The sequence below is a fragment of the Epinephelus moara genome, chromosome 14 (genome assembly GCF_006386435.1).
Source record: "Epinephelus moara isolate mb chromosome 14, YSFRI_EMoa_1.0, whole genome shotgun sequence".
Taxonomy (NCBI): Eukaryota; Metazoa; Chordata; class Actinopteri; order Perciformes; family Serranidae; genus Epinephelus; species Epinephelus moara.
Window position 1 is genome coordinate 25,320,221 of NC_065519.1, and position 21,839 is coordinate 25,342,059.

The 21,839-nt window shown below is 43.4% G+C and overlaps 1 protein-coding gene across 2 annotated transcripts; it reads left to right on the forward strand.

The window, feature by feature from the left end:
* The first annotated feature begins 1,446 nt into the window (after positions 1-1,446).
* Positions 1,447-21,177, forward strand: si:ch211-195o20.7 (cytospin-A). Of its 2 annotated transcripts, none has more exons than XM_050061669.1 (12): positions 1,447-1,738; positions 2,237-2,370; positions 5,154-5,765; positions 5,962-6,014; positions 13,885-14,411; positions 14,767-14,860; positions 15,006-15,072; positions 16,168-16,228; positions 16,518-16,614; positions 19,186-19,302; positions 19,385-19,444; positions 19,544-21,177. In XM_050061669.1, the coding sequence occupies exons 2-12, from the start codon at positions 2,331-2,333 to the stop codon at positions 19,631-19,633; spliced, it is 1,818 nt and encodes a 605-aa protein (XP_049917626.1). In that variant the 5' UTR covers positions 1,447-1,738; positions 2,237-2,330; the 3' UTR covers positions 19,634-21,177. The 2 variants fall into 2 exon arrangements, with proteins under 2 accessions (XP_049917626.1, XP_049917625.1); XM_050061668.1 differs by having other exon boundaries at positions 1,449-1,738; positions 14,764-14,860.
* Positions 21,178-21,839: the final 662 nt, after the last annotated feature.

Genomic DNA, 21,839 nt, shown 5'->3' on the forward strand with positions numbered 1-21,839 from the left:
GCCACTTTATTAAGCACACCTAGCTAGTACCAGGTTGGACCCCTTTTGCCTTAAAAACTGCCTTAATTCTTCGTGGCATAGATTCAACAAGGTGCTGGAAACATTCCTCAGAGATTTTGGTCCATATTGACATGATAGCATCACACAGATTTGTCGGCTGCACATCATGATGCGAATCTCCTGTTCCACCACATCCCAAAGGTGCTCTATTGGATTGAGATCTGGTGACTGTGGAGGCCATTGGAGTACAGTGAAGTCATTGTCATGTTCAAGAAACCAGTTTGAGATGAGTTGAGCTTTGAAACATGGAGCGTTATCCTGCTGGAAGTAGCCATCAGAAGATGGGTACACTGTGGTCATAAAGGGATGGACACGGTCAGCAACAACACTCAGGTAGGCTGTGGCGTTTAAACGATGCTCAGTTGGTGCTAAGGGGCCCAAAGTGTGCCGAGAAAATATCCCCCACACCATTACACCACCACCACCACCAGCCTGAACCGATGATACAAGGCAGGATGGATCCATGCTTTCATATTGTTTACACCGAATTCCAGCCCTACCATCTGAATGTTACAGCAGAAATCCAGACGCATCAGACCAGGCAATGTTTTCCCAGTCTTCTTCTGCTGCTGTGGCCCATCTGCTTCAAGGTTCGACAAATTGTTTGTTGAGAGATGGTCTTCTGCAGACCTTGGCTGTAATGGGTGGTTATTTGAGTTACCGTTGCCTTTCTATCATCTTGAACCAGTCTGGCCATTGTCCTCTGACCTCTGGCATCAAGAAGGCATTTTTCGAACCATCATCTGTAAACCCTAGAGATGGCTGTGCGTGAAAATCCCAGTAGATCAGCAGCTTCGGAAACACTGGCACCAACAACCATGTCACGTTCAAAGTCACTTAAATCACATTTCTTCCTCATTCTGATGCTCAGTTTGTACTTCAGCAACAAGTCTACATGCCTAAATGCATTGAGTTGCCACAACATGATTGGCTGACAAGCTATTTGCATCAAGGTGCAGTTAAACAGGTGTAGCCTACCTAATAAAGTGGCCTTTTTGGGCATATCTGACAACTTGGAGGCCACATTTGATTTACTGCCTTGCAATACCTCAGTTTCAAGCCCTCACAGCTCATATGTAACAGTCAGCATCTTCAAATTCACATCATCTGTTTGATGTAGGAGCCAAACACTGAATGGGAAAGTTTAAATAATGTTAAACAGTTAAAGCAAAAGCTGCTGTAAGAAAAAGATCCAATAGAGTTTTCTAGCCGGGGGCTGCCTGGCACAGTAGGTCAGTGGGTCATCAGCCTGTGAATCAGCTTCATAATAAAGTCAAGAGGTAAAAGAGAGGAAGGGCCAGCACACATCCCTGCGGCAACAGGTCCCTCCTAACGCGGCATAACGGTGCCCTCCAGTGGACACATCCTCTGCCTATCGGCGCCATCGGATATTGATGTTCAAAGGCTTTTTTTATCGCTCTATGAGCCTATGCACGGTTTCAAATCAGATTTTGTCGTTTTATCTAGTTGTCTCCAGCAGCAACATGTTGCTGGGATTAAACTTTGCTGTGAGGGAATGCAGCTGCAGTTGTCTGTGTGCCATCCCCTCTCCTCCGTGAGGACACAGCAGGGCAGTGCGCTCCGCTGAGCAGCGCTGAGACAAGCAAAGCGTGGAGAAGAAGAGTTGACCAAAACTCCGAACAAAAGGACTTGGGGAGTTATTTGTCCGCTTTCAAGGGTTTGTATCCACTTGTTATTGCACTTAATGTTAAAGTTTGGGGTTTAAACTTAGTGGCCGATACGTTAAGTTACTTTTCTAAACACGTTTTTATACACTTGGATGCAGGGCTGTGTGAAAGAGAGCGCGTGAGACTTAATGGCGTTTGAACAAGAATGAAGCTACGTTTTCTTATTAATGACACTCGCTGTATTAACTTGGAGTTCTTATGTTGTTTCAATGGTGTGGGTTGTGTTTTGGTGCATTTCTGGTGTAGAGTTTGTGTGTGTAAGCCTGTCATGTCAACAGCTTTGTTTGTCGCATGCTCCTCTGTAACCTCCATCAGTCTATCATAAAGTTAAAAAGAGTGAAGGTTGATTCTGTCCAGAGCTGCTGTCTCTGAATTATTTCTCAGCTGGATAACAGAGCGTAAGTGCATGACTTCATCCATCTTCTTTCTGGATGTCCTGTGTGTGTGTGTGTGTGTGTGTGTGTGTGTGTGTGTGTGTGTGTGTGTAGGTCACCTCCACAGTGCCACTTTGGTCTGGGCTGAGTGAAAGAGCAGCAGGCACCTGCAGGGCCCCATCAGTGGCCCAAACCCCATTACTGCAGTATGGGCAACTTTTCCAGCAAGGACGGCCATGGACCCACAGGTAGGTCAACACACAGATACACACTAATGAGCCTGCAATCCCTTTTTTTGGTTAAATTACTTCCCTTGATTCCCTCTTTTGTCTGTCTCTGCATGCTGAAATGGATTTCAAATGTTTGGCAGTACACACACACACACACACACACACACACACACGCCTGGCAGTGTGTGTGTTGGCCTGGTGTTGTGAGAATAAAGCCAGCACACCTCAAGGCTCTGATAGATGTAGTAGAGGAGGATGGTACAGAGGTAAAAGAAGAGGAATACAGGAAGAGCGAGGAGACTGTATAAAAGAGGGGTGGATAAGGGGTAATCAGGAAATTGAAGGCAACAAAAGGAGAAGCAAGCGGAAAGGCTGTGTGTGTGTGTGCTGAGCGGCAGCAGGAATCTTGGCAGCCCTCCTGTGTGTTGCTCAGTGAGTGGTCATTCTCCTCGCGTCCCTATGTGATTCGTTCTGGCCCCGCCGGGCCAGCTGTGATGAATCGGCAGAATTCCCCGGCTCAGCACAAGGGCAGCGGATTAATCATAGGAAGCCTAATGCTATCTGACACACACACACAGACCTCAATGGACGCGCGCGCACATACACACACACACACACACACACACACACACACACACTCTCATTCAGTCAATCTGCCACCCCGTGCGCATGGTTGGACGAGCACATTAAGGTTTGGAATGAAGGAATAAAAAGCAGGGGTGGCATGAGAAAGTTATTAGACAATCCTGTCATTCTTTTCCAGTGATTTGGCCTTGCAGCAGGTGGTGCGTAACTTTGCAAATGTTCAACTGCTGCTCTTACATCATTATAGAAAAAAAAACATTCACTTCTGCTAGCAGTGAGGCTTTTGTCCAAACAAGGCAAAGGAGCAAAGAAAAGAAGGAGACACCATGCCCAGTGGTTCCCATAGCTCCTCCAGTTATTATTGGTGGCGTGCTGTTTTTGGGCAAGGAGCGCCGAGCCAAAAAGTTAAAATCACTTGTCTTAGTGCTATTGTGTCAAGTTTGGAAATTTATTTGTGCCTGACTGCTACAATTTGGTCCTTGTATGGAAAACATTTGTCCTCTGTGTATGTGTGGGTTCCTGAATTTGGAGAATAAGTGTCGCGCAGTATTGTGGATGAGCAGCCAAGAAGGAATGTCTGTATTAAAGCGTTCATCTTCAGGGACATGGCCTGGATGTTTGCTGGTCTGGTCATCTCCCTGAATGGTGTTTTCAGTGTCAACATGCCAGACAAGTGACTGCTTAACTGTTTGTCTCCCTCCATTCTGATTCAGTATCTCCGACATTTCTTTCAGTATGTTTTGTTGTGTCTCTCACAGTTATTCATAACTTTAACGCCCACTCAGAATAAGTTTTGTAAAATTGTTGCCTCACTTGGACGATTCACCTTCACTGCGTAGAATGATGCACGGGCAGAGTTTGACACCAAGACGCTGCTTTCACATTCATCTGCTGAAAGAGGAAAGTTTCTCTGTAGTCACCGTAAATCTCAATTTATGACAGGATTTTGTGACATCACAACTGGTTTGGAAGCCAAAAATAGACGTTTTCTGAGTTTGTTACCACAGAAAATGTGTTATTAACCACCCAGCCAAATTTGACAGTACATAAAATTAGGTTTCAAAATCAAGAAAAAATGAGCAGTATTCATCACTCTGAAATGCTGGGGGTGTGTCCGCTATTGCGTATAATAGTCCACCTTCCACTTTCCCTTTCCCTTTCTCTGTCAGTTTCTCTTTCGCTCTCTCTCAAACACAACACACACATAGAGCAGCGCTCCAGTGCTCAGTCCTGATAGTTGTGACCCGACCTGACCCAACCTGCAAACTGCTAACTTTATGCATTATAATAGCCATAATGCATTAAGTAGGCGGTTTGTGGGTTGGGTCAGGTTCAGGTGGTTGATTAACTTGTATTTTTGTGGGTTGGTTCTCATAACAGGTCATATAATTACAGGTATTACACACACCCAGCGGGTATTAATGATAGCTAATAGCTAGCTAGCAAATTATAGGCTGTTTTAAGGAGTGTCTTCTCCCACAGTCCAAAGACATCCACGTTAGGTTAACTGGTGACTCTAAATTGGCTGTAGGTGTGAATGTGAGTGTGAATGGTTGTTTGGCTCCATGTGTCAGCCCTGTGATAGTCTGGCGACCTGTCCTGGGTGTACCCCATTTCTCAGCCAGTGTTAGCTAGGATAGGCTTCAGCCCCCTTGCAGCCTTGTATAGGATACGCAGTCACAAGTAATATATGAATGGATTTTCAGACATGTATTATGAGTTCATTCATGCATTTTCCTTAACCACTTATCCTGTTGTGGGATCCCCTAGGAGCCTTTCCCAGCTGACTTTGGGCGAGAGGCGGGGAACACCCTGAACAGGTCGCCAGACTATCATAGGGCTGACACATGGAGCCAGACAACCATTCACGCTCACATTCACACCTACGGGCAATTTGGTGTCACCATTTAACCTACATGTCTTTGGACTGTGGGAGGAAGTCGGAGTATCTAGAGAAAACAGAAGGGCTCCCTCACCCTGAGATTTGAACCCCTCACCCTGGGTTCAAACCAGGAACCCTCTTACTGCGAGGTGACAAAACCACTGTACCACCATGTGTTATGAGTGTAGAGGCAAATCTCTAATTTTACTTCACCCACACTTTAAAATCTCCAGCCTACACAGTACAAATTGTTATTCAAAGCAGATTATATCTTGTGCATTTTAAAATATATCTTTAGTTTTTCTAACATGTATTTCTTTGTTTTTCCCTCTAGGGGTCCATGGGGATAGTTTCCACACTCCTCCTGCTTCTCCACAGGGTGATGGGCCTGCTTTCATACCCAGTGTCCCCCAGCTCCTTCCCCCTACCTCACCTCAACCTTCCTCTGCAGCCCCAGTTTCACCTCCACCTCCAGTCCCAACCCTCACACCCAGTGGGAAGAAAGCACAGTCCAGCACCACCTCTACCACTTCCGGTCCCCCTCCTGATTGGAGGCCTCATCCACCAGTCAGCTCAAATAACTCCACCATTGGCCCTGTAGTTAGCCCGCTTCACAGCAAGCCAGGAAGTACTGTGGGTAAAGGACAAGCTACTCTGGGGAGAAATGGAGGTCCTCCCACCTCCACCCCTCGACCACTGGTCTCCCCAGGGAGGACTGTGGCCATCAGTCCTACGAAGAGCCCCTCTTCTCTGAGTAGTGCCTCACCTGTGGTGAGCAGTTCTTTCGGGCCGAAATGGAGGGAAAGGGACAGTGGTCTGAGTCAGTCTTTGTTACCCGCTCACAAAGCTGGGGATAGCCAGGGTGAGGAGCTGGAGAAGCTGCTGGAGGAGTGTAGGACAACACTGGGTATTACTGCCAGTAAGGATGGAGCCACAAACACAGCGGGTAATATATAATACACTATATACTGCCTATAAATAATATTCAGGTCCACAGCATTTTTGTTTGAGTACTAAAACTTGTCATTTCATTGTGGGCCTAACATTTCCCTTTCCTGAGAAGGGCAAATCCATTTCCTTGACATTTTTTTGTATTTGATATGCATGTGATGTCTTCTGACATTTCTGTATCCTTCCCTCAGAGATACTGAAGCATCTACTGACAGAAGTGAAGAGTTTGAAGAGTACTTTGCAGGTGAGATGAGCTAGAAAGGTTGTTTGCTTTTAGAATATATTCTGGCCAGTTTCCTTTTCTCCAATTCTTGGCTGTGTGTAATAGGGGGGTAGGACAATATACGATTGCAGATCCTAGTAAAAAAAACATGATAAGTTGATTGTTGTGAATTTCCATAAAAGTGAATACTGTGTCCAACAGTGCCCAAAGAAAATGCTGGGCAACCAACAATAGAGGAGACTCTGCAAAAACAGGCTGCATTCATACCAACCTTAACAAACCAGAAGATCTCAATCAGTCATCTGCATATTTCCTATTGAAAGATGTAAGAAAGATATTTAAGATTGTGTATTGTTACCTAAATAGATGATCACTAAAAACATATGTGTCCTATCTATGATGCAATAAAAATATTTGTTTCTTAACAAAATGTAAGGTAAAGTAGTTTCAGTATGTTTTAGTGCCATTTTTGATGATTTTGATGATGGCAGTTATTGTGGTCAGGATAATGGTGACATGAAATTTTCTCGTCATTCAATGCCTGATGTGTAAAGATGTTGACCATTCGCGAAACTCCTTTCCTGCAGTGATCATCTTGTCTTGTCTAGCTTAGCACCTGGTAGTAGGCGTGCTACTCTAGTGTCTTTTTTGTGCCAGCTTTCTTGAGCACAGTGACAGGTTGCGTCTAAGGTTGCTAAGCAACCTTAACAAGAACCTTATCATAACCTTTTTACCTGAAATCCTGAGTGCAGAGCTGATCTTCTCCCAGGCGCTGTTTATAAGTGTGTAGACCTATGGTCTGTGAGACAGATGTAAAGCTCTGGCAGCCCTGCACTGAAATGATCAACTTTTCCATATTTACCATGGACTGATACTCACAGAAGAAGGGAAAGATATCTGTCGGCTGTGATTGGTTGCTCCTCATCACATGACATGAGGTGTGTGCTGCTGTGTTCCAAAAGTTGAACTCGGTTTATCTCAGGGTGCAGCAGTTGTGACCTGAAAAGTAGACGGTCAGGAAGGCGTGCTTCGCTCTGACTTTTGAGGATGCCTGCTGTGCGTCCACTTTGAAAACAATACATTTGAGGGTGCATTTATCTCAACTAATATAGATTAGATTATATTAGATTATAATTAGAGAGACAAAGTTTTCACCCAGCTCATGGACCTGAAGCTAGCTCAGTTAGCTCTATAGCTGATAAAATGGTGACAATTACCATTTCAGCCAGAAAAATCAATGTCTGCCAGCTGGAAATAAGAAGCCTGCTTTTGTCTATTTCTGTCTGAAGAGAGGGACCCATTGTTTCACGATTACTATGATTTTAGAGAGTGGTAACAGTCAATTAGGGACAACACTTACAGAGAAAATACCTGTCTTCTTCTCTTGAGTTTTTATTTCAAAGTTTGTCTCGCATTACCCACTAAAATGTAGCTTTCCCTGTCTTGAGGGAAACACTTTTTTTGCCATTACACTTAAAAGACTACAGTGGATAAGTATAGCAGTGTAAACAGGAAGTCACGCACTCCAGTTATACATAAGTCACTGTAGTGCTTGTGACCTTTCATCCAGGAGATAACACCAAAACACACCGTGTCATCCTCCATCCCCCTCTATCACAATAAGCTTCAGACTGGGCCCCGCTGCGAGCTGCAGCTTTGCTAATGGAGGTCTTCCTGTACTCTGCTTCTCTTGAGAGGCCCAAAAGAGGGAGATCGTTGAGATCGTCTTCTGTCAAAGGTTGTTGTAGCTCATACTTGTGGTGCTGATCAGAGATAGCTGCATACTGTTGTGGCTCCTTTTTTTGAAAGGAAGACATAACTTTTGAATGTTAGCAGGTCACTTGTTGCCTTCATTGTTGCATTTTTTGGCTGGACTGCAGCATGTGAAGCCAGTCCTGAGTGAGTGATGAAGTTAAAGCTTTGGTCAGAGTGAGCGATGACACAAGTGTTGGTGTTTCCCCATTGGCTTTTGCTCTTGCTGACGGCTGTGGGCGCTGACAGTCCTGTATTACTGACTTCCGTATTTTTCTGTAACCAGCATGGCATGGTGGAATTAGCAAGCTGGATAGCGATCTAGCCAGCCGCTACATGAGTAATACAACAACACCTTAATGTGTCATCTTCACACTCTTGTCACAGCGTAGGAAAACACATTGCTATCATCAGATGAGAGACAACTTTGTTTGGCTCATTTTCTGTAACCACTGTCACATTGGAATTAGAAAGCTCGCTAGCTAGCTAGGGCAGAAAGGGCAGTTTTGAACAAAGGAAAAAAGCATCATCGCATCAGTTTGCTTGAGGAACAGCTTTGTCTGTATGATACAAAATTTATAGCCCAGTTCAGACCAAAGATTCAGGTGCTCCATCCCTGGCTCTCTGTTTCCCTCCTCACAGTGTGCCGGTGTCAGATGTTGGGTTGGCTTGCTACAAATTATATACACAAAATAATCCTGAAAAGCAGGAAATCCTGAGAGTTGTTGCATAGAGATGATAGACCATTTCATCTAGTTGCATTGGTGTGAACAGACAGGTTTTTAGAATGTTGTAGAACGGTGCATGGAACTGGGCTTATGAGTAACGTCATTGTATATTACATGTTCCTATGCTGGAACGGATGTCGCTACCCTTACGAGGAGAAAGTGAATAGGAGACATCGGAAAGTGTCAGTAACAACTCGTAACTAGAGCGACTGATTAATCAGTTTGGGCGATTAATCGGCACCCATCAGATCTTTTACAAGCTCTCCATATCGGCTGAACTTGCTTCCGATAGTGGCCGATGCTGCGCAGCCTCCACCAGTCAAGCAGAGACGCACATTACCGAGCGGAGCTGTAGAGGGGAGGGTGGTGTTACATGATCAGTGGGTACAGCTCCAGGGGAAGTAGGTTCCCTCTGCTGTGTTAGTGTGTCTCAGTGTATTATTAGGCATTTCAAGATGTTTTTACATTCATTTTTGGGCTGGACCACAACAGTAGGGCAAAGTCTGTGACTGAGTGAATGCCACCACTTCCTGTTTCAAATTAAAAGCCCTCTGGTGTTTCATACACAGTCTAGCCACATTCTAGGTTTTGACATGGAAGTGTTTTTGATCACACACATTTATTTCTCTTTTCGTTTCTCAAAAAATGCCTGTCCAGAAGGGAACCACCAGTTATTTTGACCCAGTAATAGGTTCCAAACCCAGAGTTAAAGATAAACCGTGCACAATAAGATATATAAATTCTTCAGTCTATTGCTTGGGCGTTCCATGCTCTTTCGAGGATGGTGATATGCTGCGGTAATTTCCTGTCGGTCGCTCGTTCCAATTCCTGACCCTCCCTTATGAGGATTGTAGCCAGGGGCTCCCAGCTTCCTCTAGATCTGTCACAGATTACAACAGCTGGAGTATGACCTGTAGTATTTTTCCCTCAAGCCCATCTCTTTTCTTCCCACTGTGACTGTCCCCACTTCTACTTTTGTTTTATTCTGCCATGTATTAGAATCATTTTAACTATTATATTGCAACCAAGTTTTAAACTGACACACATGACAATCAAGTACTCTTCTACTCCACACCTCCTTGGTGTCATTGCTCTCCATACTTGATATGCAGTCCCAGCTCCCTCCTGTCTTTTCTTCCTCTTTTCTCTACTTTCCCACATCCCTGTGAGGGACCTGGAAATATAAGCCTGACATAGGCCAGCTAAACCTCAGAGAGACTGTGGTGTACCACTGAGAGGTAGCCGTGCATTAGAAATCAGGGCAATCCAATGCTGTGTTTACATGGGCCCTCGGTAGGGCAATATAAGCCTGCAAAGCTCGACTTTATGAACCCTCTCAGTCTGCTCTGCAGTCCTGGGAGCCTTTTTGTGGCGCGCCAGAGAAGGGGAGTGCAGTGCGGAGGAGGGGGTTCACATTCGGCTGTTCAGGAGACAAAACTTGTTTTGTTTTGTGCTGTGTGGCGGTGTGGTGGTGGTGGTGGTGGGGGGCTCGCACTGACTGACTGGCCATGTGTTTTTGTGTGTGTGCTCCACGTGAGACAGAAGACTCACAAACACGTACAGATGCATTGAAATTCTTGGCTGGTTCAATTGGTTTTTTAGCTTTGTATGGAGGCTCCCTCCTCCTCCTTCCCTGGCTGTGCCTCTCTGCCTTTTCTTCATTCTTCCTCCATCAGAGGGCTGACCGCTCCTCCCTGAGCACAAGAACTCAAAACAATTACCCTCCAACTTTTGCTGCAGTGCTCCTTTCTATCTCATCCCTTCCTTCCTCCCACTATCTTCTCCCCACCCCTCCTCTATCTCCCTCCTCGCCTCCTAGTCCGTTCTGTAACGTCCATCCATCTTTTCATCTGACCCCAAGTTGCTTAAGCCTTTTTTCTTTAGCTCTGACCTCTTAGTTTTTGACCTTTTTACTTTTAAGTTGTCATTATTCTTCCAGTCACATCCTGTCAGCTAAGCCGCTCCTCCTCAACTCTTCATCTGTCTTCATCCTTGTGTTCCCAAATGCTCCATCTTCCTCAGTCTGTCCGCAGTCATAATCTATTTCCGATGTACTGTAGTTAAACTGAATTCTGAAAACACATGATTACCCAATGTGCAGCGAACTACTAAGGGTATTATCCGATGTACCATCTGTCTGTGCTTACGCGCACCACCAGTCTTCAATTGTCTTAACCAACAAAAATGAAAACAGTCCATTCATGGCTGGCTAGTGTGTGTGTGTATGTGTGTGTGTGGGTGGGTGACTGGTCAGATTTGTGTTCCCTCCCTCCTGGAGACATAGTCGATCTCTAAGCCCTGCTTTGGAATCAGTTCCAGGTGAATGCTGCCGGAGATTTCCAGGAATGATCTCCAGGTTCCCCCTCTGCTCTCTATTCTCCTCGCTAGGCTGCTCCAGCGACCCACACTCTAAAAAGAGCCCCGTATCTGGAGGCCCACGGAGGCTGTTCACATGTAGAATGACAATTTAATGTGTTTGGGAGGATTTGGAGGGAGGAGGCTTGTGTGCATGCTGTGTCGAATTTGCAGCGCAGAGTAAATGGCGGCGACTTGGGACCCTTTTCTTTGATGTCTGTGGCCGTTTAGATATGCAACTTGTAGGCGCTACCAAGCTATTTTCATGTGCCAGTCGGGGGGAATTTGCCCATTTTGTGCGTGTGTGTGACTACTGTAGAGGGGATGAAGTGTCCCTTAATAGGTGTAACGGTGTATTCAAACACTTTTTTTTTTAGAGCACACACGAAAAAGCTGTGGAAAGCTGGAGAGAGGAGCCATTACAGAGTTGGGATGTTTCCCCAAGTATGTATTAGAAAGACTGGGTGTGGAGGTGAACTAGGGACAGCTGGTTGGAACACACACTGACACAATCTCCAAGTGTGCTGGACCCTTTCCAGGAATTGTCAGAAACTCAGATGTGCATCAAGAGGATAGACAAGTGTACGTGTGTATGTGTGTGTGTGTGTGTGTGCGGGATAACACATCTGGTCTTGGAGTGGGGCACTAGGTCATCTCTTGAGGGAGTACGTGTATGAGTGTGTGTGCCTTAAGACTGACAATCCACACCCTTATCTCAGTGTGAACTTGAGGAGCACCCCTTCCTGTTTCCTTAAACAGACATGCTCCAGTTGGAGTGTCCACGTCCAGATAACAAAGGCTCTGTGGAGACACGATCAAGTCCAAGTGGGTGGGTTTTTTTTAGTATTACCTAATATAGAACGTCTCCAAACACAGACCACTATCCTATTATTCATTTAACACATGTTGCCAGGAAGAGTGTGTTTCATTTTACCCTTAATGTGTAGATGTGTGTGAGGAAACCTAGCACTGTGGTTTGGTGGTGAGGTAAAAGAATAAGGGAGGTGTATGTGTGGGAAAGAAGAGGGAAATATGATATGTGTGTGTGCATCCAGTGTAATCGGGTCCAGCTGTGGTCTTGAGTCATTGGTCAGATGAGGGAGCGACTTGGCTCAGATGCCGCCTCCTCCTCCTCTACATCTCCGTCCATTCTTCATCTAATTACAAACCTTCCCAGCTCCTCATCTCCTCAGCACCCCCTCACATCTCTCTGGCTTACATTGCTCCACAGACTTAACAGTATTAAATCTGTGCGTGATTTCAACCGCTTTAATCGTCCTTCCTCTCTCCTTCTACTTTTTTTCTCATTCCCTCTCTCCTTTCGTGATGATGGTTGCTCAACGTTTTTTAACGTCCTGGTATCATTTACCGTCTGGCTTCATTGGTTGTGAATGCGTCTTTTGATGTCTGGGATAGCGTTTCTGCACGTCAGAGGCAAAGAAGGAAAACTTTTTCTACATCAGTCATTCTCAAAGATATGAAACAGAGTCTGAGTCAAAGTTGGGATTCCATTTGTCCATGCTGCTTATTAGGAATGTTGGTGTTGGTGACACACATGGCAGTTTCACAATATAACCTTGGCCCCGTTCCTGAAACATTGCTTAAATCTGTTCTTTCTGTATGTGTCCAAACTTGATTAAAGGCCCTTGGAAAAAAAACAAAAAACTGAGCACATATTCTTGATGATTTTTTTAATATGACATGAGCAAACCTTTTGGCTCACAATTCAGTTCTGCCTCATTAAAGCTGACTTGCCTGCTCCAGTCGTCTGTGCTTGCTCAGGCTTGCCGCTCTTTCAGTTTGACCTGTAGTCTCCTCATGAGGGCCAAATGGATATTTAACTCTTCATTTGATTATAGTTATTGTCTATTGTGTGTATGTTTGTTTTTAGAGGGTATGCTTTGTATTTAAGGGATAGTTTGGATTATTTGAAGTGGGGTTGTATGAGGTACTTACCCATAGTCAGTGTATTATATACGGATGATGTCAGTCGCCACGCCCTCCAGTTTGGAAAAGCAAGCAGGAATATCGACACAGAAACTAAGCAGTGTACTGCTGTGGAGAAGACACCAGCAAAATTTATTTTAGCCACCTAAAGAAAATCAATATCAGTTTATCAGACAGCCCTTTCAGATGGGGAACTGAATCTGAAAGTTATCTATGCTGTCTTTAAAGCCACCAGACTCCATTGACAAAAACAGTAATTTTATTGTGTGACTTTGGTAGGGCTGCCTTCTGAAAGTTTAAGATTGCAAAGTGAGCGATCCTCGCTTTCACTTTGCTCTCCAGTACAGGCAGCTGCAGGCTAAGACTGGGGTTGAGTCTGAGTGAGATTGAGGCAGCTGCCCAGAAGAAGAGAAGCTTTGTTGTTGCATAATTCTAATATGTAGTTAGCATAGTTAGCACACATTAGCTCAGAGGTCTAACTTGACTTGTTAACTATATTTTGTGAACATTGTTGTCATCCTGAACGTTCCCTAAACCCTGTTCAAACTCTCAAACTATATGGAAAAATAAAAACGAGTAGTTGAATTTTTGTATTGAACAGCCAAATCTGATTGGACTGACATAATTGTGAGTCCTGTACAGCCCAAGACTTTGGTGAATCTGAACTAAGCCTTTCGAAAGCCTAAGTCAAAAAATAACACAAAGAACCTTACCGTTCAAAGCAGCTGTAGATCAGCAACTCTCATGTTCTGCAAGTAAAATTAGTTTTTTTTTAATGGAGTCTGGTGGCTTTGGAGAAAGCACAGTTAACAGCTGCAGTTCCCCGTTAGAAAGAACTGTTCAATGTCAAAGTGAAGTGGTGAAAATGTTCTAAATAAAGCATAGGCTTTAACTGATTTTTCCAGGCACACTTTGAAATGAAAACAAAACATTTAGAAAGCAAATGCTTCTGGAAGACCACATGAGATGATGTGTTAAGGCTAATTGTGTGCGACTATCTACCTTATCTTTTAAGAACCATGAATATCAGTCTGTTCATGTAAACCATCATCACTCAGTTGGAATAATGCTGTTCCTCACTTAAACGCCCTGTATTGTTTCCCATCCAGACGGAGCGTGGGGAATGGCTGCAGTTCCAGGCTGACCTACAGGTGGCGGTGGCAGTGGCAGACCGTCTGAGAGCCGAGGCAGAAGAAGAATTGACTGCGCTCCGAACGGCGCACAAGGATGTGGAGAGGGAGCTGGCCGCTTCCCAGCAGAGACAGAAGGAGGCTGATGTGCAACTGGTAACCCTGAGAGGAGAGTTAAAGGAGAGCAGGCAGAGACTGGCTACTCTCACCCAGGCTCCGTGTCAGGAGCCAGAGAGGCCCAATAATAATGGAGAACCAACCAACAGCTGTGAAAGCAAAGAAGGGACCCAGAGGGGCATGGAGAGGGGAGTGTACAGGTTGGGGCGAGAAGAAATGGAAAGCAGGAGTCAGAATGAACTGACGAAGAATGTTGTCAGCGAGGAGGCAAGAACAGACTGTAAAGGTGTGACTAAGCGCTACCTGAGAAATGTGACCAATGAGGATAGGAGTGGAGAAGAGGTGCGACCCAGCGAGACACGAAGGATGGTAACCACAGAGAGGTCAAGGTGAGGTAAACTGTTAACAGAAAAACAAATAGTATTTCTGCAACACATTGTGAAAGCATCATTTTGTGTATTTGGCACTTTAACATGTTTGGATGGTTGAATATTTCAGAAATGTCTTCCACATTTTTTGTCTCTGACTTATGGATGAAAGTCACCAAATTTGGTCAGGACTGAGACTGTGGTTTCTTTTGAATGTGTTGAACCCAACCCACAGGCCTTCACAGGCTCACTTGAGGACACTTTGAACCGCTTAAACAGCTGGAGCCAACAGCTATCCTATAAAAATTCCATTAAAAACATTTGGTTTGTTTTATCTGGTCTGCTCTCCTAACTATGTATTGTATTGTTGCAGAAGCTTGTCCAGATTACCTGCTTCCTCGGGCTCCCCCACCATGCTGAACGGAACCTCCCAGCCCAGCACTGCCTCAACTGTGGGACCTATGAACAAGGTGAGATACGTCACCTCTTTATCTTGAATAAGATTCTCCATTGGAGTTGGGTTGTCAGCCAGGACATGCACATGCATTTGATTTGTGGTTTGCTGTTTATTCATGATTTTGGTCTGAATTTTAATGAATCTTGTGTGTTTTAAAGAACTTGGGGCCACTAAGAGGCCGGAGAAGTTTGGATTGGCAAGACAGCAGACCAAGCACTGACACAGGTGTGTGTGTGTCACATTATGCTCGTGTTTGTGATATAGCTGTTTTTTCATGTTATTGATTTTATTATAAAATGTGCCCTGTGGAATTTCTGACCACTAGCAGTGCTATGAAGCAGTGTATATACTAGTGGGTGCCCATGTTGTTTGCATTGTACACATACACAAGGATGCACAAGAGTGATAATTGATGGCGGTAATGGGCCAAGAAGAGTAGCAATGTGCCACTAAAGGCAGTGAAGAAGAAGATTGCTGGAAAGTAAAATGAATGTAGATGCAGAATGTAATATAGTCAGCTCATATATGAGGATGGAAATGCTTTCAAAGTGTTTATTAGACCTAACCTTACATAACTTTTGTTTGTTAACAAGTAAACTCTACAGGCTAACTTTTAAAACTGCACTAGTCGAAATTTTCATGTAAATAATGAGGCTTCTTTTCAGAATAAAAGCTCAGATAAACCATCAAGTCAATTTCACTATTCATCATGTGACTGGAACAGGACAAGAAAAATGTCAGTTGGAGTGGGCGGGACAGGGATCAGAATAACAATAGGTCAGTTTTATAAACATGCGGTTCTAATAAAAATAAACAGTATTTTGTTTAGGGAATGGGATGGGACGATGGGGGAAGTTTTTTTTGTTGGAGTGGGATGTGACAGGGGTGAAAATTCACTCCTGGGTCACCCATTACTGAACCCCACCTGCCCAGCACCAAACAGCAGACACAAAGTTATTTAGCTGCTAAATAGTTGCCTATTTTTCTCAGCAGCTGGAAGCCAAAACAGAGCTTAAGGAGAGTGAATGATGGAAACACAACTCAAAATAAATGCTAATGTTGCTCTGTGTCTGCAGGATGTGTCACTTTGCTTTTTTTTTGTTAACTGGCTTGCTACTTTATACAGAGAATGTCACTGTAACAGCTTGTTCTGCTGCCCACTAGTGGCCAAACTAACTAGTGGTGAATGCTGCTTTAAACGTGGAAGTTTGTGTTAGCATGTTTAAGGGCAGTGTAGCTAAACCTCTCTCCTTGCTGCTTGGAGTGTTTGTAATGAAAGCATGATGCTGGGTAATTAAGTGTGGTTGCTTGTCTGTGCAGGAAAACGTGAGGAGTCTTTGAACAAATACAACTCTGCCCTCACTGAGCTGCCTTCCACTAAGTGAGTCTACACACACACACACTAAAACACACTCACACACTGACAAACAATTGCGTCCAAGGGACCAGCCCAATTGCTACATCCTGTGTAAATCTAATTACTCCTTTTGACCCCGGTACATTTGTCTGGTGAACTCATAACGCTCGATATTGGGGCCAAAACACCTCTCTTACTTGAATCAGTGTGTTAATTAGGTTTTCCTCTCAATAACAGAGTCAACTGTGTGACAAGATTTTTTTATAACGGTTAACTGATAACAGCAAGTCGTTGTTGTTGTTGTTGTTGTCAGATCCCAGGATGGTTTCAACCTACTGCTGCGTCGTCACGGAGGGTCGAAGAGAAACTCGCTGCTCCGCTGGTGTCAGGGCCGAACACAAGGCTACAAGGTTATCCTGGGCATGCTGTAGTTAACATGTTTTTCTTAAAGCTGAACTTGGGGATATTTTATGTACATTTACACTGGTATTAAAGGGCTGAACCCCAAAGCATAATGTAAGAGATGTAATTGAAAAGTTTTTTCCCAAGCAACAGCTAATGTTTTATTGATGAAAACATTTCACAGCTTAGTGTAATTCAGTCAGGATGGATTAGTTAAAAGAAGGGCTTACAGAGTGATTAAATGATAAGTTGATTTAGTGTGCACGCAATAGGAACAGTTTTGTGAAAGATGTGTGAGGACTCTTTCCCAGCAACAAGGTGATTGGCTTACAGAGGTTGTGGCAAATTCTGACTGTCAGAGGGATGGACTTGAGTCATATGACTTGGTCTCGAGTCACAAATTTGTTGATTTCAGATTCGACTTGACAAAAGTGACTTGTGACTTGACCTAACTTGACTACTTGACCTAAGCCTTTAGACTTGTAAATGTTGATACCCTCCACCAAACCCAAAGATTAGAAACTATGCTATTTGAGAAGTGTGCCATGAGTCACTTTATTTCCCTTCATTTCCTGAATCATCTAATATTAACCCTATTCAAACCTATCAATTGAACACTTAGCTCCACACATCCAGCATCTATTCAATGGTCACGAAAAACAAATTGCTGTATGCAAAACGCGCAGATTGAAAATTACAATTGCAAATTGCAACAAATTCCAACAAAGTTGTTATAACAAATAGGAACAAACTTTAAAAAATGTTCATGTTTTCTGTAAATTTAATATATTATTACATTTGGTGAAGAGCCCATTATGACTTGCTTAGTAGGGCTGGGCGATCTGGACAAAAATTCAGACCTCAGTATTTTCAGGCTGAATGGTAATACACGGTATTTATCTTGGTATTGTCAATGAAATGGGCTACATGTTTTCAGTTGCAAGTCAATGCCACATTTGAGACGTCACAAGCACTTATTTAAAAACAGACTGTGATCAAAATAAAATGCAAAGACATTTAAATGAAAAATGATATAAAATAAATAGCGGGGCGTACTTAAATTTTTTTGCACATAGCACTGGAGCTGCAGAGGTTTAAAGGTTTACAGCACAGGACACAAAACTATAATATGACTATAAAAGTATCATGTAGGCTTAAATCCATTGTAGTTTTAAATGATTAAAAATATTTGTTAAACACTCATTTTCCACTGCCTTTCAAATGAATCTAGCGCTGGAAAATGATTTTAATATTCTTTATTTATTTAGGCTATCAATCCTATTTATGCACATAGCATCAACAGAGAGGCCGAGGGAGGGAAGGAGCAAGAAACACTTTGTCTGCGTTATATACGTCTTGTATATGAATTGTCTGTTGTCGCTGCCTTTTTAAAACACATCTGTCGTCTGCATCCAGGCGCTGTCTCAGTGTCACACATTAGACTACAACTACCAAGACGTACGGCGATGTGCTATGAGCCACCTCACACACAAACAAGCAAACAAACGCTTACCTGACACAGTCAAGCAGCTCTGCATCCCACACGTGCAGCGCAGCGCTGCACAGCATGTGTGCTACTGTGGTTGCACTGTAGACTAATTAACAGCCAGAATAAACAAAGGGGCAGCTCTTTGTCTCTCTTAGTGTTGCTGGAGGAGTTGGGCAGAGCTGTGCGGAGAGTATGAGAGATGAGAGATGCGAACTGGTATGCAATATGTAATGTATCTTGACCCTTCTTGATATTGATATAAACAGTGTTGTCTGAATCTATATCTTGTTTGAAAATATATCAATATATTGTACATAGCCGTTATATCGCCCAGCCATATTGCTTAGGACTTGGGACTTGGCGCACAGCTTGTCAGTCTTAATGTGGAGCTTAACTTGGAACTTGCCCATTCTGACTTGGCACTTGAATTGGGACTTGATTGCAAAGACTTGAGACTTGTGACTTGCAAAACAATGACTCAGTCCCACCTCTGCAAATTATCCCAAGTGAAAAAGGGGAAGGCCTAAAGTCAACTGATTGAGTGGGAAACTGTATCTGAACAAAACTTAAAGAAATAGTGAAATTTCAGTTTTGTCTTTTACCATTTCTCTTTGCTAACTTCATTTTTTCCAGTGAATTGAGAGGATTATATACACATATGTATGTGCGGGGTGTGATGTATAGTGATTATAGCATATGTTCCCATGCTGATCTGTTTGTGAGAACCACAGGAAAAGTTTTTGGACTTTCTTCCTCACTTGAAGAGGTGGTTCATTGCTTTTGATATTCCCACTAGGAAGTCAGGACTCCAGTTTTTTTAAACCTTTGACATGACTGATGGCGCTGCTCTATCCAAGTGTCCCAATAAGCCATGACAGTGTGACACTGAGCAGCATGCCCAATACCAAGACCCTGAGACTGAAGCAGCTGAATAGCCATCATTCATTTTAAAATTTACTCCCTTCTGTGATATGTCAAAAATGTTCTCTGTGCAAAATGTCTGCTCAGATAGTTAGTTTCAGTTTGACTCTTTGACTAGTAAACCCCTTATTTCTCTTGTGTCACCATTCTGTCTCTTCTCTCCCTGCAGAATATCGACATCACCAACTTCAGCAGCAGCTGGGCCGACGGTCTTGCCTTCTGTGCTGTCTACCACACCTACCTCCCCTCACACATCCCTTACACCACTCTCACTCCAGAGAACAAGGTAGGAAGTGTTCCTGGTGCCTGTGTAATGGATAGGACCAAGTGATTTATGGTGTCCAACTTATCGATTCCTTTCTTTGTAGAGGGAGAATCTCAGTCTGGCATTCAAAACAGGAGAGACTGTCGGGATTGCACAAACCCTGGTAAGCCTCGGAGTACAGTAAAGCCTCATCTGACTTTTCTATGACAGATGCAGAGTTGATTTTGAGCTTATAAACTTATTTGAAAATTTGGCTCCACAGACAGTAGAGGAGATGCTGAGAGCAGGCGGTCCTGACTGGCAAAGAGTCCTGAGCTACGTGGAGAGCATCTACCGTCACTTTGAGATGTGACAGCTGGAGGTACTGACAGACAATCCCAACATAGCGGATCCTTCAGGACTCTTCAAAGGAAACAGTGTAAATTGTGATGCCTCCCTGAATACTATACTGTACCTTTGTGGCGTGTCTGGAAACTGGATAAACTTCTTTTAGCAAAGAAAGACATCCAAAGCTACAGTTTGCAACTTCCCTTACATTACAATACCTGATAAGGACTCTTTGGAAATTTTAATTTGCTGCTGTGGATTGAAGTTTCTTCTGCTTGGTTCTCTGTAATACACTTCAGAAAATGTCCTCTGAGCAGGTAGAGGCTTTGGTGCAAAGTATTACGTTTTCATTGGTTTGTTAGCACTGTTGTATGCATTCTTACACCTTTCATATTCTTAATCAGCTGACATTTGACATACATCGGTATATGTAAAGAATTCAGACACAGTAAAGTAGACTGCTTAGCAGAATGTGACCAACTGTGAAGGAGGGGAAGGACTGATAAAACGGCTACCTTTTAAAGGAACAGTGTGTAGGATTTAGTGGCATCCAGTGGTGAACACACCGGCAGTGCAACATGGCAGACTCCCTGGCGAGGACCCGCTCCCTGTGTAGATATAAACGGCTCATTCAAAGGTAATGAGAATACAACGGTTCTTATTTTCAGGTGATTATACAGTAAAGGAAGCACATGTATTATATTGTATTCCTCTTGTCCAAATATATCCCCTTAATCCTACACACTGGACCTTTAATACAAAATGTTACATGTTATAGCTTTCAGATAATTGTTGACCAACATAGAAATTCAGAAAATCTTTTTATGGCATCCTTCTGAGGAAGGTGTATGTACAGGTATCGTTGCTGTAAATGTCGCCACACTGGTACTTCACTGGCCGAAAGTACTGTATCCCATCATGTCCTTCATCAAATCAACAAGCAGTCCTCAAACTGCACATTGTTTTATCTGCCACTGTGTTTCGCCTTTTAACCTTGTCTGTGATGCTCTGCAAAGATTCTACTTCTTCCCGGACCTTTTAGCACTCTGTAAATATGCACTTTTGTCAGCACCTTATCGGTGTGCGAATGTAATAATGTACAGTATAGGTGTTACACAACTCCTGGAGTGATGACTTGTTAAGTTCAAATTTCTGTTAGTGTTTTCTTGCAGGAAATACAGCGACTGTGTGAAGATCAAAACCTATAAAAGTGCCTCCATGTTATCACAAAGTGTGCCAGTGCTGTTTAGGTGCTCAGGGATGTGCATTACAGGAGTGACATAGAGCAAAAAGCAAATATACAAACCTGCACAGGCTCGCGCATCCGGTTGCAACATCATGTCACGTCACACCTGCACCCTCAAAGATGCACAAACGCACCCTCATACTACACCTATGCTGACAAACTGAGGAGTTTTGTTTCAACAAGTTTAAAGCTGAGTTTGTTGCCAAAGTTGTACGTGCCAAATATTGGACAAAAATACTCTTTTTTTGTGGAAATGGACCGTTGTTAAACATGTTTATATGTAACTAGTGTGAAAAGAAGTAATACCAAAGAATAAAATGTTAATATGAAGGAAATACTGCGGTGTGGGTGTTGTGTAACCCAGTGACTTTGAGTACATTCAACACTTACTACAATGAAAATACCATTCATGAGTTTTTAGCTAAGCAAAGTACTCCCATCTCTTTGGCAAAGTTCTTATTTGGTTTAGAGGGAGCGTGGCTTTAAAGTGATGAGTTAGCCTTGACTTTACTGCCACCTGCTGGTAAGGAAGACTTCATACAGGCTGTCACTGTGCCTCTGTCATCATGTTCCTCTGTGAAAATTTTAATTACTGCTTAGAGGTTAAAACATGATCCCACAATGTCAGCTCATCTCCTCCCTGCTGCTATTTTTACTGCAAACTCTCTGCGTAACCTGTATTTTTCTGTCAAACTTGCACACAGAGCAAAAAACAACATGTGACATTCATTTTTTTCAGCTTAATTCTTAGCCCAGTAGTGGAAGCTGTTCTGGATAGGGACTATTTCAACAAAGTTAGCTGTACTTTGGTGACTGATCGTCATTTTCTCCCGAGACAAAGCCTTGATAACACCCCATTCTTCTGTTGTCACAAGCTAATTAAAATGTCAAACCTTTTTACCACACAGCTGTAATGTGATCATACAGATTTGTTTTCAAGGAGGCTGCATAAAGTAGTAGAAAGTGCAGAATCCAAAAAAGCAGC

What these genes read in the sequence shown, in the direction of transcription:
- si:ch211-195o20.7 (XM_050061668.1), top strand. Translation starts at nt 2,331, where the DNA reads ATGGGCAACTTTTCCAGCAAGGACGGCCATGGACCCACAG. An exon ending in GTTTGAAGAGTACTTTGCAG is followed by an intron (nt 6,015 to 13,884) that starts GTGAGATGAGCT and finishes TTTCCCATCCAG; the next exon opens with ACGGAGCGTGGGGAATGGCT. An exon ending in GCCGAACACAAGGCTACAAG is followed by an intron (nt 16,615 to 19,185) that starts GTTATCCTGGGC and finishes CTCTCCCTGCAG; the next exon opens with AATATCGACATCACCAACTT.